At 53.2% G+C, this 12,940-nt stretch overlaps 1 protein-coding gene and 1 long non-coding RNA gene across 4 annotated transcripts; one reads left to right on the plus strand and one right to left on the minus strand.

The window, feature by feature from the left end:
* Positions 1 to 162: 162 nt before the first annotated feature.
* On the minus strand, positions 163 to 2,223 carry LOC129635137 (uncharacterized). The gene is made up of 4 exons (XR_008706119.1): positions 2,089 to 2,223; positions 1,944 to 1,999; positions 1,773 to 1,860; positions 163 to 358 (listed from the first exon to the last, which is right to left on the minus strand). It is a non-coding gene; the product is annotated as an uncharacterized LOC129635137 (long non-coding RNA).
* CCDC51 (coiled-coil domain containing 51) lies at positions 2,200 to 11,854 on the plus strand. Of its 3 annotated transcripts, XM_055557826.1 has the most exons (5): positions 2,223 to 2,319; positions 2,671 to 2,749; positions 8,438 to 8,742; positions 9,905 to 10,069; positions 10,598 to 11,854. In XM_055557826.1, the coding sequence occupies exons 3-5, from the start codon at positions 8,446 to 8,448 to the stop codon at positions 11,348 to 11,350; spliced, it is 1,215 nt and encodes a 404-aa protein (XP_055413801.1). In that variant the 5' UTR covers positions 2,223 to 2,319; positions 2,671 to 2,749; positions 8,438 to 8,445; the 3' UTR covers positions 11,351 to 11,854. The 3 variants fall into 3 exon arrangements, with proteins under 3 accessions (XP_055413802.1, XP_055413801.1, XP_055413803.1); XM_055557827.1 differs by lacking the exon at positions 2,671 to 2,749 and having other exon boundaries at positions 2,200 to 2,319; XM_055557828.1 differs by lacking the exons at positions 2,223 to 2,319; positions 2,671 to 2,749 and adding an exon at positions 2,404 to 2,424.
* Positions 11,855 to 12,940: the final 1,086 nt, after the last annotated feature.

Genomic DNA, 12,940 nt, shown 5'->3' on the forward strand with positions numbered 1-12,940 from the left:
TATATGAACAGATGTACAACCTTATTAAGGTGGTACAGAAATCAGGATAGCACACAGACTTAAGAAGACACTTTGGCAGGATTCTGGACTGGGTTTATATGGATCTCATAGCTAAGGTAGAAATGGCTGAGAAGAACTAAAGACAAGATGAGCCAAGTGTACTTTTTTTTTTTTTTACAAAAGTTTATTCTTAAATGTACAATAGGTTCCAAGACAACACTTCATTCTAGCTATAGGTGGCAACAGATACTACGGCAGGGAATCCAGGTGTTTAAACAGGAATGGAACTAAGGGTCATCATTGCCTCAGGCACAAGGAACAGCTTACTTTTTGCCAGATTTCTTAATTCCACCGGTGGCTGCAAAAGAAAAAAAAAGTCTCAACCAAGGAAAAACACAAGCTCTATGGTTGAAGCCTCAGGGGCCTACCATGGATCCTATTAAATAATAAGGGCCAGCTCTTGTACTGGGCATTTTTGTGACACAAGCATGCACAGGGTTCTACCAGTATTATTTCTGGGCAAAAATGAATAAGGTGGTGAATAAGAATAAAGGCAGAGCACAAGTAATGGCTATACACTGATCTGCATCTCAACTGTGTTGGGTATTTCAGACTGGCTCACTTAATCCGCATCCCCTCAACCCATTTTACAGATAACAAAGTCTCAGTGTTAGATATTGTTCAAAGTTATAAACTGGTAATGTAACAAAGAAAAGATTCCAACCTAAGTAGCATGCCTTCCAAGTCCATATTCTTACCTGTCACATACCACACTACTGTATGTATTACGATCCTGGGATCTGATTTACTCAATATCTTTACTTCAGCCAATTTACAAGTAACACATGGCAGGTAATTTAACAAACAGTTATAGAATTAAGCATACCTAATATAGGAATGAAAGTCCAATGGGCTGTGACAAAATAGACTTTAAATGTGCGTGCTGCTCGTGTTCCGTCACGTCATGCTCTACGATCCCACGGACTGTAGCCTGACAGTTTCCTCTGTCCGTGGGATTTTCCAGGCAAGAATACTGGAGTGGGTTGCCATTTCCTACTCCAGGGCATCTTCCTGACCCAGGGACTAAATTCTCCTCTCTTGCATCTCCTGTGTTGGTAGGAGGATTCTTTACCACCGGGCCACCTGTGGAGCCCCAGTGATCCTGTAGGGTATAGATAACTGCTGAGAAAACAATCCCTATTTTGATGAGTGTAAACAGGATTAAAGAAGCACAAAATACAATGACTGATGAGTTTTGAAAAATATTTTGATATGTAATCAATTCCTCTTACACAAAGGGAGAAGAGACAGAATGGTAGAGAATTAAGTTTAAAAACACGCCAAGAAGCCTGGACTTTATCCATCAGCCTGGGCGCATCCAGCAGTGAAAACAGGGTGCAAAAGTATTTGCTAGACTTTTAATTACATGAGTAGTTAAGAAATGTTATAAGCAACAAAGTAGTAGTGAAGTCCGGATTTGGAGCAAGAAACTATAGAGAATATCTGGAACTCAACTATACAAACTTGTGTGAGATACATTTCTGTATTTCCATTTCTGCCACTTCTCTAAGCAAAAGAAGCCCATACCGGGTCTGGCTCTCACCCCGTCCAGCTGCTGCGAATCCAAGCCTGGCTAGGACCATCCACCGCAGTGGACAGAAGCAGAGACCTTGCAGCTTATCCACGAGGCAGGACACTGACCTGTTCGGGACCCTATCCAGACTGATGCTCACGCGTTTGTCCGGTTTGATCTCTACCCCGCCCTCACTTACCCAGAGGGCCTTTCCCCGCGGCCTTTGCTTTTAGCTCCTCAAGTTTCTTCTGCTCCTCCTTTTGCTTCTGCTTGAATGCCTTGTCTTCCTAGGGAGAGGGGAAAGCGGGTTCACTGCAAGCGGATTACCCAGTCCCTCCGCGCCCGCCCATGCCTCTGCGCCCGCCCTCACCTCGTCCATCTCCTTGGCTTGCTTCTTGGGCTGCTTCAGGGGCTTCTTCTTGCCACCTGGGTGAGACACGAGCCCGCTCAGCCTGGCCCCCGCCGGCTCTCGACCCTCTCCGCCCTGACCCACTCCATCGTTCCTGCACACTTACCTTCGCGGCCCGACATGGCGCCTGCCGCCCCTTCCCCAGACCCTGCCACCGGAAGCGGAGCTCCCCGTTCCAGCTCCCTGCGCCTATACCTCCACTCGGGCTCGCTGATTGGCTCCTGATGCGGAAGTTGCGCTCTTGCCGGAAGTGGTCCCCCAGAAGGCGGGCCCTAAAGGGTCGGCGATCAACTGAGTGGCGGGCGCTCCTTGGGGGTTGAGGCGCAAAGCGCGTCAGGTACTGGGGCGGCGGGATGTCCTTCCCGGGGAGAGTCCGGAAGCCGCGAGGGGTGCTTAAGCGCAAGCGCTAAGCTTGGAAAAAAGCACAGGGAAAGTACTGCAGGTAGAGGGATGGGCTTGTGCAAAGGCCTTGAAGCTCGGTGCATCGCTGGAACCTAGAAAAGCACAGTGTGACTGGAGGGAGATGTGAGGGAAGTAGGAGCGGGTGGGGGGTGGGGTGAGGGGGGGGCTAGATCACCGGTTCTAGAGCTTTGGAGGCTCCCGGAAGGAGTTTTGTAATATAGCTCGGAGGGCGACATTTTGCAAATTCTGTTTATTCATCCAGTATTTTTTTTTGCTGGGCGTGTAGTACACGCAGGTAGTACTTTAGGCACTGAGGCTGAAGCAATGAACAAAACAGTGCCTGCCCTGGCAGAGCGGCCATTCTGGTGAGTAAGACAGACTATCAGTGAATACGTGAATTGCAAAGCACGGGTCCTATGATAGGTGTCTGGGGAAAAATAAAACAGAGTGGCTAAGGCGTCCTGGAGTGGGAGTGCGCGGCTGTGACATTTGAGCAGGACTTGAAAAAGGAGAAGAGCGCAAGCACACAGATAGCGACCAGGAGGTGTCAGGGTCGTGAGGTGGGAATAGCTTAGTGTGTGGGAGCAGCGTCAGGAAGCCTGGAATTATATGGGAACTTGTGAAGTGAAAGATGTGTCAGCTAAGCTTATTGTGGTAAACATCTAGCTATCTATACATTTGTCATGTCATCACATTGTACATCTCAAATTTATGTAATGGTGTATGTCAATTTAATCTCACAAAAACTGGGAGAAAAGGTCCACATGACTGGAACAGAGTGGGGAAAGGGAGACTGATGGGTGATGAAGTGAGAGGAGAGAAGGATGAGGGCCAGAAGGTGGATGCCATGTAGGCCTTGGAAAGGATTTTGGCTTTTACCTTGAAAGAAATGGAGAAACCATTGCAGGACTTCAGCAGAGAGAGAGATAGTCTGACCTGTGTTTTGAAAGGACCACTGCCTGCTCTGACAGTAGGGGCTAGAGTAGAAGCACGGACATCTGTCAGAGGCTCTTAGGATAACCCAGGCAAAAGACGTTGGTCTTTGGGACTAGGGCTTCCCTTGTGGCTCAGCTGGTAAAGAATCCACCTGCAATGCTGGAGATCTTCCCTGCTTGGGAAGATCCCGTGGAGAAGGGAAAGGCTACCGACTCCAATCTTCTGGCCTGGAGAATTCCATGGACTGTATAGTCCATGGGGTTACAAAGAGTTGGCATGACTGAGCAACTTTCACTTGGGCACTTGGGGTATCAGGGGAAGGGGCAAGAGGAAGAGGGAATCTGAATTTAGTTTCAGAGGTGGAGGTGACATTTGCTAATGGACTGGCTGCGAGGAGGGAGAGAAAGCAAAGTCAGGGATGATGTGAGAGTTTGAGCCTGATTGGGACTTGGGGTTTCCATCCGCTGAGATGGAGAAGGCTGTGGTAAAGGCAGCTTTGGGAGAGGAAGATTCTCATCAGCCTTCCTAGCAGAGACTTGGATTGGGCAGTTTGGTAAATGAGCCTGGAATTCAGGAGAGAGCTGTGGACTGGAGAGGCCCGAAAACAGTTTGCTTGCTTGTTTTTTTTACTTTATTTTTGGCCACACCATGTAGCTTTCTGGATCGAAGTTCCCCAGCCAGGGATTGAACACAGGCCCTGACAGTGAAAGCTCCCAAGTCCTCCTAACCACTGGCCCACCAGGGAATTCTGGTGTTTTTTTTTTTTTGGCTGTGTTGGGTCTTCTTGCTGCACGGGCTTTTCTGTAGTTGAGGCGAGTGGGGGCTACTCTCTAATTGTGGTGTTCGGGCTCTAGTGCGAGCGGGTTTGCGGGTTTCAGTAGTTGTGGCTCCCGGGCTCTAGAGCACTGGCTCAGTAGTTGTGGTGCACAGGCCTACTTGTTCCTCGGGATCTTCCTGGACTAGGGATCGAACCCGTGTCTCCTGCATCGGCAGGCAGATTCCTCACCACTGAGCCACCAGGAAAGCCCTGTTTGTTTTCCAGTGACAGCTTTATTGAGATATGATTTACAGAACCCTAACCCTACACTTCCGGCTTCCCTGGTGGCTCAGTGGTAAAGAATCTGGCTGCAATGCAGGAGCCGCGGGCTTGAGCGTGGGGTTGGGAAGATCTCCTGGAGAAGGACATGGCAACCCACTCCAGTATTCTTGACTAGAGAATCTCATGGGCAGAGAAGCCTGGTGGGCTACAGTCCGTGGGGTCACAGTCAGTCAGGACCGAAGTGACTCAGCAGGCACGCAGCCGTACAATTCACCTACTTAATGCGTACAGTTCAGTGGTTTTAATGTATTTACAGTCTTGCACAGCCATCCCTACAATCAATCATAAAAGTAGCCGGTTTTTCAAGTCACAAGACTGGATCAAAGAGGAGCCTGAGGACAGAGCCCTGGGGCACCACGTGGAGAGGTTGTGGAAATGAGTGGGGACTGGAAGCCAAGAGGAGAAGGTGGTTTAAGAAGGAGGAAGCTATCGTAAGGCTCAGGCTGCCGACAGGGCAAGTGAGATGAGGAGGAAACTGATCATTGGTTTTAGGCACGTGGGAATGACTGGAACAAGAGCAGTTCCACTGACCCGGTGGGAGTGAAGGCCAGATCAGAGAGGCGGTTAAGTGTGACCAGGAGGAGAGGAGCTGCAGACAGCTGGTGCAGGTGCTCTGTCACGGAGCAAAGAGGCGCAGAGAAGTGGGGCTTCTCTGCTGGGGTGGGGGTGGGGTGGTCGCATCAATTCCTGAGCCGTGTCTGAGGAGGGGAGAGGGTATGGGACCTGGAGCATGGCATGGCCTTCCCTACAGCAGGACGTTTTCATCCTGAGGAGCGAGAGAAGGTGGGGATGAGACAGACACTGGCAGGTGCAAAGATACAGTAGGAGTTTATGGACGTTCTCTTCCAATTTTAAAACATTTTCTGGGTGAGAAATGAAGCCGACCATCAGCTGCAGGTGAGCATGAGGTGCTGGTGATGGAGGTTTGAGGAGAGGGCAGTTGGTAGGAGACAGTCATCTGGCTGGAGCAGGAGAATGGATTTGGAGAGGCAAGGTTCTGAACCTGACCCAGACCCTGCTCACTTTGGCCTCGGTCCAGCCCTCCCCAGTCTCCTCTCCTCTACTGCTTTCCAGCTGCACAGGTAGCCCTGCAGATTTTAGACGACGTCAAGCCCTGTTCCACTTTTTCTCTCTGCCAGGAATGTTTTCCCTTCGCTGGTCGAGGGGCCTATGAGACATCTCAGTGGGAAGGAGCTGGGAGTCGGGGGCAAGGGGGTGGTAGGAGGCTGAGAGGAGGGCCTGGAGTCAGGGAGCCACTTGGGAGTCATTGGTGCATCCCCTCCCGAAGCCGTGTCCCTGCTGTCTCTGAGCTTCTGTTCTGGTGAGGGGCGAGGCACACAGGAAGAAGGCAACATGTGTGTCTGATGGAGAAAATGCGGGAGCCTGATGGTGGCGAAGGAGGGAGTTGTCAGGAAAGGCCTTCTCAAGAGGTGATGTTTGAGCAGACCTAGGTGTAAAGTGGCTGGACTTGTGGAGGAGGAGTGGTCCATGCAGAGGAAGTGGCAGGGCACAGACCCTGCGGTGGGATCGTGTTCAGTGTGGTGGGGTTGCTGGAGTGGGGTTCTTACAGTGATGGAGAAAAGAAAGGGGATTGGGTTGAGAGGACCAGGCCTTGTTGGTTGTTGGCAGGACTGGCGTTCACGCCAGCTGACTGTGGAACTTGCAGGGTTTTCACCCGAGGGGTGTGATCTGACTTACAAGTTAATAGAGCCTCCCCTGTGAAGTCGGCTGTGAGGGGCAGGGGAGGAAGCCAAGACCGTGTAGGAGGCGGGGGCTGTCTTCTCTGCCTGGGATGATTGACCTTCCTGGGATCCAGGAATGTGCTGCTGATAGAGGAGGAGCCGGGACGGGAGGTTGAGAAGGTTGGAGGAATCTGAGGAGGCGGGGTGGTGATTTCAGAATGAGAGGGTGCTGAAAGCTGCAGAGGTGCTGGAGGAGAAATCCGAGTAGCAGCTGCTGGATGCGACAAGGGGGCGGTTCTGCAGGGCTTCAGGAGAGCAGGCTTGCTGGTCAGGCGGGATCAAGAGAGAAGGGGGCTAGGAAGTAGTGACAGCCAAAGGGACACCTTTCCGCTGGGTGCGGCTGTGGGCAGGTCCACAAGGCTGCATGCTTTGTTTTGACTGGGGTGCACCTGTAGGAATGTTGTGGGGCACAGTCTGTGAGCAGTGAGCACTGGCCTTGTGGTCCTGGAGGCTTACCCGACCTCTGGGGCATGGGTAGCCTGTGCTCCTTTGGGCCTTTGGGGTTTGGGTGCAGTGCCAGCTTGGACCCATTGTCATAGGGATGTCCCTTTCTGTGGCTCTCAGCTCAGGCTTTTGCCAGGACGCATGCCCCGACCCAACCAACTATGTTTCCAAGAGGGTCTAAGCTTCTCTATGGTACCGTGGGGAGGGGGCCGGGGTGGGAGGCTGAGATCACCTTACATCCGGAAGCACTTTTCTCTGTAATTGGAGCTCTCCTAGTCTGTCTTCTGGTCTGGCCCTTTGACTCCCAGGTGTCGCTTGGATAGCCAGAGTCAGTACTTGGGGGCGGGGTGCTCTGGAGCAGGGTTTGCCTGAGAGGAAGGGTCCCCTGGCTCTCTCTTCTGGGTCCTCAGCATCATTCCTGCACTTGGGCTCGGGCCAGGCCTGCCTGGCTGGAGGGAGACTCCCTGTGCTGTTCAGGTACCAGAGGAGCAGGCATTGTGGGGCCCAAACATCAGAGCAAGGCTGAAAAGGGAAAGATTAAAGAAACCTAACCTGTTGGGCAGTTCCCGGGGTTGGGGAGGAGGAAGAAAGCTTATGGAAAGAGAGACATGTGAGACTGGGAGTTGGTCACCTGGAATGTCTGCGCTTGGAGGGCAGAAGGAAGGTTTGCTGGGAACCTCAGAAGAGCTGTCCTCTAGGAAGCAATCCGAGCGGTTTGGTTTTGCTTTGTTTTTACCCCGGAATTGTCTCAAGGCGGGAGCTTTCTGTCCTGGGACATGAATGACCTGTGTCCTAGAACAGAAATGAAACTGCTTCCCCATTTGGAGACAGCCCTCAGGGAGTCCGGGAAGCTGGTTTTGATAGTCATTTACAGAAATCTTTCCCCAAATCCCCTCAGTTAATTCCAGTTTCCCTGGCAGTCTTTGTGAATCCTTGCGAGGCTCTATTAAGCATGGACACAATACAGGTTTCAGAATTTTCTGTGAGGGATTTCCCTGGTGGTCCAGCGGCTAAGGCTTCACCTTTCAATGCACGCGGTGCAGGTTGGATCCCTGGTCCTGAGCTAAGATGCCACATATCTCATGGCCAAAAGAGTGAAACAGAAAACAGAAGCAATATTGTAACAAATTCAGTAGGCCAAAAAACCAAAGCATAAGGAATATTGTAACAAAGTCAATAAAGACTTTAAAAATGGCCCACATCAGGAAAAAAAAAAAAAAAGGATCTTTGAGGTTATCCGGAAACTGGCCACCAGGCTTCTCATGCAGACCTGGGGATGCAGGCAGGTGGGTGGAATGGGAGGGTCTGGCTCCTGGCGTCATGGAGGGAAGTGGGAGGCTTGGGTTCCTATATATGTTCTTCCCTTACATGCTCTATTCTCCAGGAGAGCACCTGGCAAAGCCTGACCCTGGTGGCTGCCCTCTCCGGGCCCAACAGTTTGGACTTAAAAAAAAATATATATACTGTTGCTTTGCGCAGGCTTTTTCTAGTTGCGGAGAGCCAGTTACTCTTTGGTGCAGTTTGGGGGCTTCTCATTGCAGTGGCTCCTCTTGTTGCGAAGCACAGGCTCTAGGCTCACAGACTTCAGTACTTGCTGCACACGTGCATACATACTCGTGTGGCACACGGGCGTAGTTGCTCCAGGGCATGTGGAATCTTCCCGAATCAGGGCTCAAACCCGTGTCTTCTGCATTGGCAGTTGGATTCTTAGCCACCGCGCCACCCGGGAAGTCCCCAGTTTGGACTTTCTAAAGGAAACTCTCGGGGATGAGACCCGACTTGAGCCTTGCCTGTGTCAGCTGTCAGCCGATCTGTCTGGCCTCTCCCCACAGATCTCCGGATGACAGGGCGCAGCCGTGTGTTGGCCATGCGGCACGTCGGGGGTGTGTCTCCCGTACTGGTGCGGAGGGACCTCTTTCTGACCAGGACTCTCTGCAGCCACGGCCCCAGCCAGCCCAGAGAGAAGAGGCCCGAGGAGGTGGCCCTGGGGCTGTACCACCGCCTCACCGCACTGGGAGCAGCCCTGGGGCACAGCATTCGGCAGCGGGCGTCCTCCACGGCCAAGACTTGGTGGGACAGATATGAAGAGTTTGTGGGACTCAATGAAGTTCGAGAGGCCCAGGGAAACGTCACTGAGGTGAGGACGGGAACTGGGGTTTGGCCCAGCCCTCTCACCTGGATGATGTGGCCTGGAGGCTCCTGCCAAATGAATGACCAGCCACAGGTGCTGGGAAGCCACGTCCAGACTGGTCTGTCCTTGAACACGTACTAGGACGGGGAGCTGAGTTGTTTCTTACATGACGGCTGGGTTTGATATCGCCGGAGTGAAGGACCCCCCTGTTCCCCATTGAAACAAATTGCTGTGTATGCTGTGTACCAGGGGGTCCTGGGCCATTAATATCCTTTCTGTTGGGCCAGCAAACACTTCCTTCATTGACTGTTTTAGGGGTTGGTGGTAAGAGTTGCCTGGAGGGTTACAAGGTCCTCAAAGTCCCGACTGTGGTTAAAACATCGCTCGAGAAGGTGGAGGCCCTGGGAATTAATCAGACTGTGAGATGGGGAGAACTGCCTCTGGTTGTCCAGTCCTCTGTGGCAGGGGAAACGTGTTCCACCATCTCTGGCATCATCGACTCAATGGACGTGAGTTTGAGCAAACTCTAGAATGTAGTTGGAGAAGGCAATGGCACCCCACTCCAGTACTCTTGCCTGGAAAATCCCATGGACGGAGGAGCCTGGTAGGCTGCTGTCTGTGGGGTCGCACAGAGTCGGACATGACTGAAGTGACTTAGCAGCAACAGCAGCAGCTAGAAGATAGTGAGGGAAAGGGAAGCCTGGCATGCTGCAGTCTATGGCGTCTCAAAGAGTCAGACATAAGTGAGCGACTGAACAACAACAACAATTTTGTTTCCCACCCTGGCACAGACGTGTAGCGGGGTGGGAAGAACCCGGGGCTCAGCCAGAGGTATTGAGGTGCAGTGCTGTCTCTCCCCTCGGAGGTCATGACTCTGGCTGAGCCAGGGTTTCTCAGCCTGTTGACTGGAGGCCTGGCGATGCCTGTCATGGCGTTCAGTGATGTTGGGAGGTGTAGCTAAGGTAACACCCAGGAAGCCAATAAAAGGCCCGGGGCTGCACCCTGAGGACCACTGGGTGAGCCAGAATTGTGTGTCCGAGGGACTGTCTTTCCATCCTGTGCACTGACACCCCCCCAGACCTCTTCTCAGCCACGTCTGGTTGGGAGTGGAGAGCACCCTGGGTGGCGTGGAGAAAGGGGTGGGTGACTTCTGTTGTTCTCACTGCAGGCAGAGAAAGTGTTCATGGTGGCTCGAGGGCTTGTCCGGGAGGCTCGTGAGGACTTGGAAGGTCAGCAGACCAAGCTGAAGGAGGTGAGGGACCGCCTGGACCGCATCTCCAGAGACGATAACCAGTACCTGGAGCTGGCCACTCTGGAGCACAGGATGCTGCAGGTAGGCTCCTTCCTCACCTGCATGGGACCCTAGCCTGCAGGGTGTGGAGGGGCGAGGTGGGGGCTCTAATGGGTTTGGGGGTCAGAGACCTGGTGAGGAGGTAAACCAGAAAACCCTGGGGAGAGACTGGGCTCTGGTGCCTGTCCACCCTCTCCACTCCTGGACAACTGGGATCAACGGTCTAGTATACTCTGGGCCCCGGATTATTGGGAGGGAGCACCATGGACAGGGCCTCCCGGAGACCGCCAGACACTTCCCTTCTGACAGACACAGTCTGGAGACCCCCGTGCATGTCCGCTCAGACCCACAGCTGCCCGGGGAGGATAGCACCGCGCTCACCTGGACCATCCCCGGTTCCTTTGCTCCCCCCACCCGTCCAGACTTAACGCTGTCCTCACTCACCCAGTGTGTTTATGGAGCATGTAACCTGTGCCAGGCCTGAAGCCAAGCCCCAGGGATGTGGTTGTGGGACTTCCGCTGGAGGCTGCTGGGCCAGGTCGCTGCTACATGACAGCTTTGCTTCCGCAGGAGGAGAAGCGGCTTCGTGTGACCTACCTGCGCGCAGAAGACTCTGAGCGAGAGAAATTCTCCCTCTTCTCTGCAGCCGTGCGGGAAAGCCATGAGAAGGAGCGCACCCGGGCGGAGAGGACCAAGAACTGGTCGCTCATCGGGTCAGTCCTGGGGGCCTTGATCGGTGTGGCTGGCTCCACCTACGTGAACCGCGTGCGGCTCCAGGAGCTGAAGGCTTTGCTCCTGGAGGCCCAGAAGGGGCCTTTGAGCCTCCAGGAAGCCATCCGAGAACAGGCGTCCAGCTACTCGCTCCAGCAGAGGGACCTCCGTGACCTCGTCGCAGACCTGAAGGGCCTGGTGCAAGCTGGGACCGGGCAGGGCTCTTTGTCCCAGGCAGGTTCTTCCCCCACCCGAGACAGAGACACAGATGTCCTTTCAGCTGCCTTGAGAGAGCAGCTTAGCCATTCTAGACAGGTCCGTTCACGTCTAGAGGGTTTACGAGAGCAGCTTGATGGCCTGGAAAAGACCGTGAGCCAAGTGGCTGGGGTGGTTCAGCTTGCAAAGGCTGCAGCACACCCGGGCCTGGAGTCTGCAGACGGAGCTCTGCCTGGTTCCCTGCTGGAACAGGGGAGTATGATCATGGCACTGTCGGACACGGAGCAGAGGCTGGAAGCCCGGGTCAACAGGAACACCGTTTATGGCACGCTGGTCACCTGTGCGACGTTTGTAGCCGTCCTACCTGTGCTTTATATGCTGTTCAGGGCCAGCTAGCCCCCTGGACCCTCCTCCAGAGGGAGGGGGTATGGATGTGGATTTAGTAAGAGAATGAAGTAATGAAGTGAACTTCCAGGGGTGTACTCAGCCTGAGTCTGCCCTCACCGGCAGATATCCTTTGCTTTTTAGGCAACACTAATTGACGTTAACTAGCAAATATTTGTGCTCACATCTTTCAATTTTGTCTTATTAAAACGTCTTTCATTTTTCTTATTTAAAGTAATGTATGTGAGACTGAGTTTTGTCCATTGAACATTCAGATTTGGAACTCAAGGGTTGGGCCTGAAAGTAAGATAATCGCCCCCTTATAGTTCCTCTCTCATCTCTTGATCTGGCCCTTGGTTCAAGACCATTTTGGATACACTGGTCCCCCCGTACCCACCGCCAGGCCTTGATTTTCATTTCGGATTTCCTGGCCTGTCCTCCACTTGTCCAACCCACCTGTGTCGGATGGCCCATGATTTCCAGTCAATAAAACTTGGCTCGCTGCCACTCACTGGTGACCATGGTCACGGCCCGTCTTTTGGATCACTTGCTCTGCCATGTTGGAGAGAACTTCTTGGTTCTAACACTGGAGGATTGATCAGAGGAGAGCAGGAAACAGGGATTGGGGGAATGGTTGGTAAATACCACTGGGGACAGAATTACAGGGATTGGCAACCAATCTGGTTCCCTGCTGGAGTGCCCCTTGGGTGGGCTGTCATCTTACACACAGCCTAGGGATGGCCTCTCCAGCCTTGGGCAGAGCTCAGCCCGCCAGCAGTGTGAGCGCTGAGGCAGTGACGGGGAGGGACCTCTCAGAGGTGGGAGGTACGGTTGGGGGGCATGGAGGCATACTGCACTGAGAACCCTTGACCTCTTCCTTCTCAGTGGAGAACAGCAGCCTTTGACCTCCTGGGTTGAATGGCCATGGGTGGCCTTGTGTGTCCTTGAGTAAACAGGAGCAGCGAGGAGGCGCTCTGCTTGCACTGTGGGTCTGAAGAACCCACCCTCCTTTCCGGATGCAACGAGGTGGGTCAGCAGGTTGAGCAGAGCTGACGCACGGCAGAGGCCTGTGGAAGCAGAAATACTTCCATGAGTTCCCGCCCTTCTTGGGAGCCTGTGCTCAGCCCTGGCCAGTGGCCCCATGGGTGCAGTGAACCTCTGATTGTCTGGTCACTCCATCCGTGGCCTTGTTTTCTTTTTGTCATGATTCCTTTGGAGGGTGTGGGATGAAATGACCTCTACACTTGGGATGTTCATCCTCCTGGTTGGGTAGGAGACGCCATATCTGCCTATAGATGAGGGGTGTTGTGGGGTTTGGAAATCTAGGTCCTAAACATAGGTGAGGAGAAGGCAATGGCACCCCACTCCAGTACTCTTGCCTGGAAAATCCCATGGATGGAGGAGCACGGTAGGCTGCAGTCCATGAGGTCGCTATGAGTTGGACACAACTGAGCGACTTCACTTTCACTTTTCACTTTCATGCACTGGAGAAGGAAATGGCAACCCACTCCAGTGTTCTTGCCTGGAGAATCCCAGGGACAGGGGAGCCTGGTGGGCTGCCGTCTGTGGGGTCGCACAGAGTCGGACATGACTGAAGCGACT

Source organism: Bubalus kerabau, chromosome 20, assembly GCF_029407905.1.
Source record: "Bubalus kerabau isolate K-KA32 ecotype Philippines breed swamp buffalo chromosome 20, PCC_UOA_SB_1v2, whole genome shotgun sequence".
NCBI lineage: Eukaryota > Metazoa > Chordata > Mammalia > Artiodactyla > Bovidae > Bubalus > Bubalus kerabau.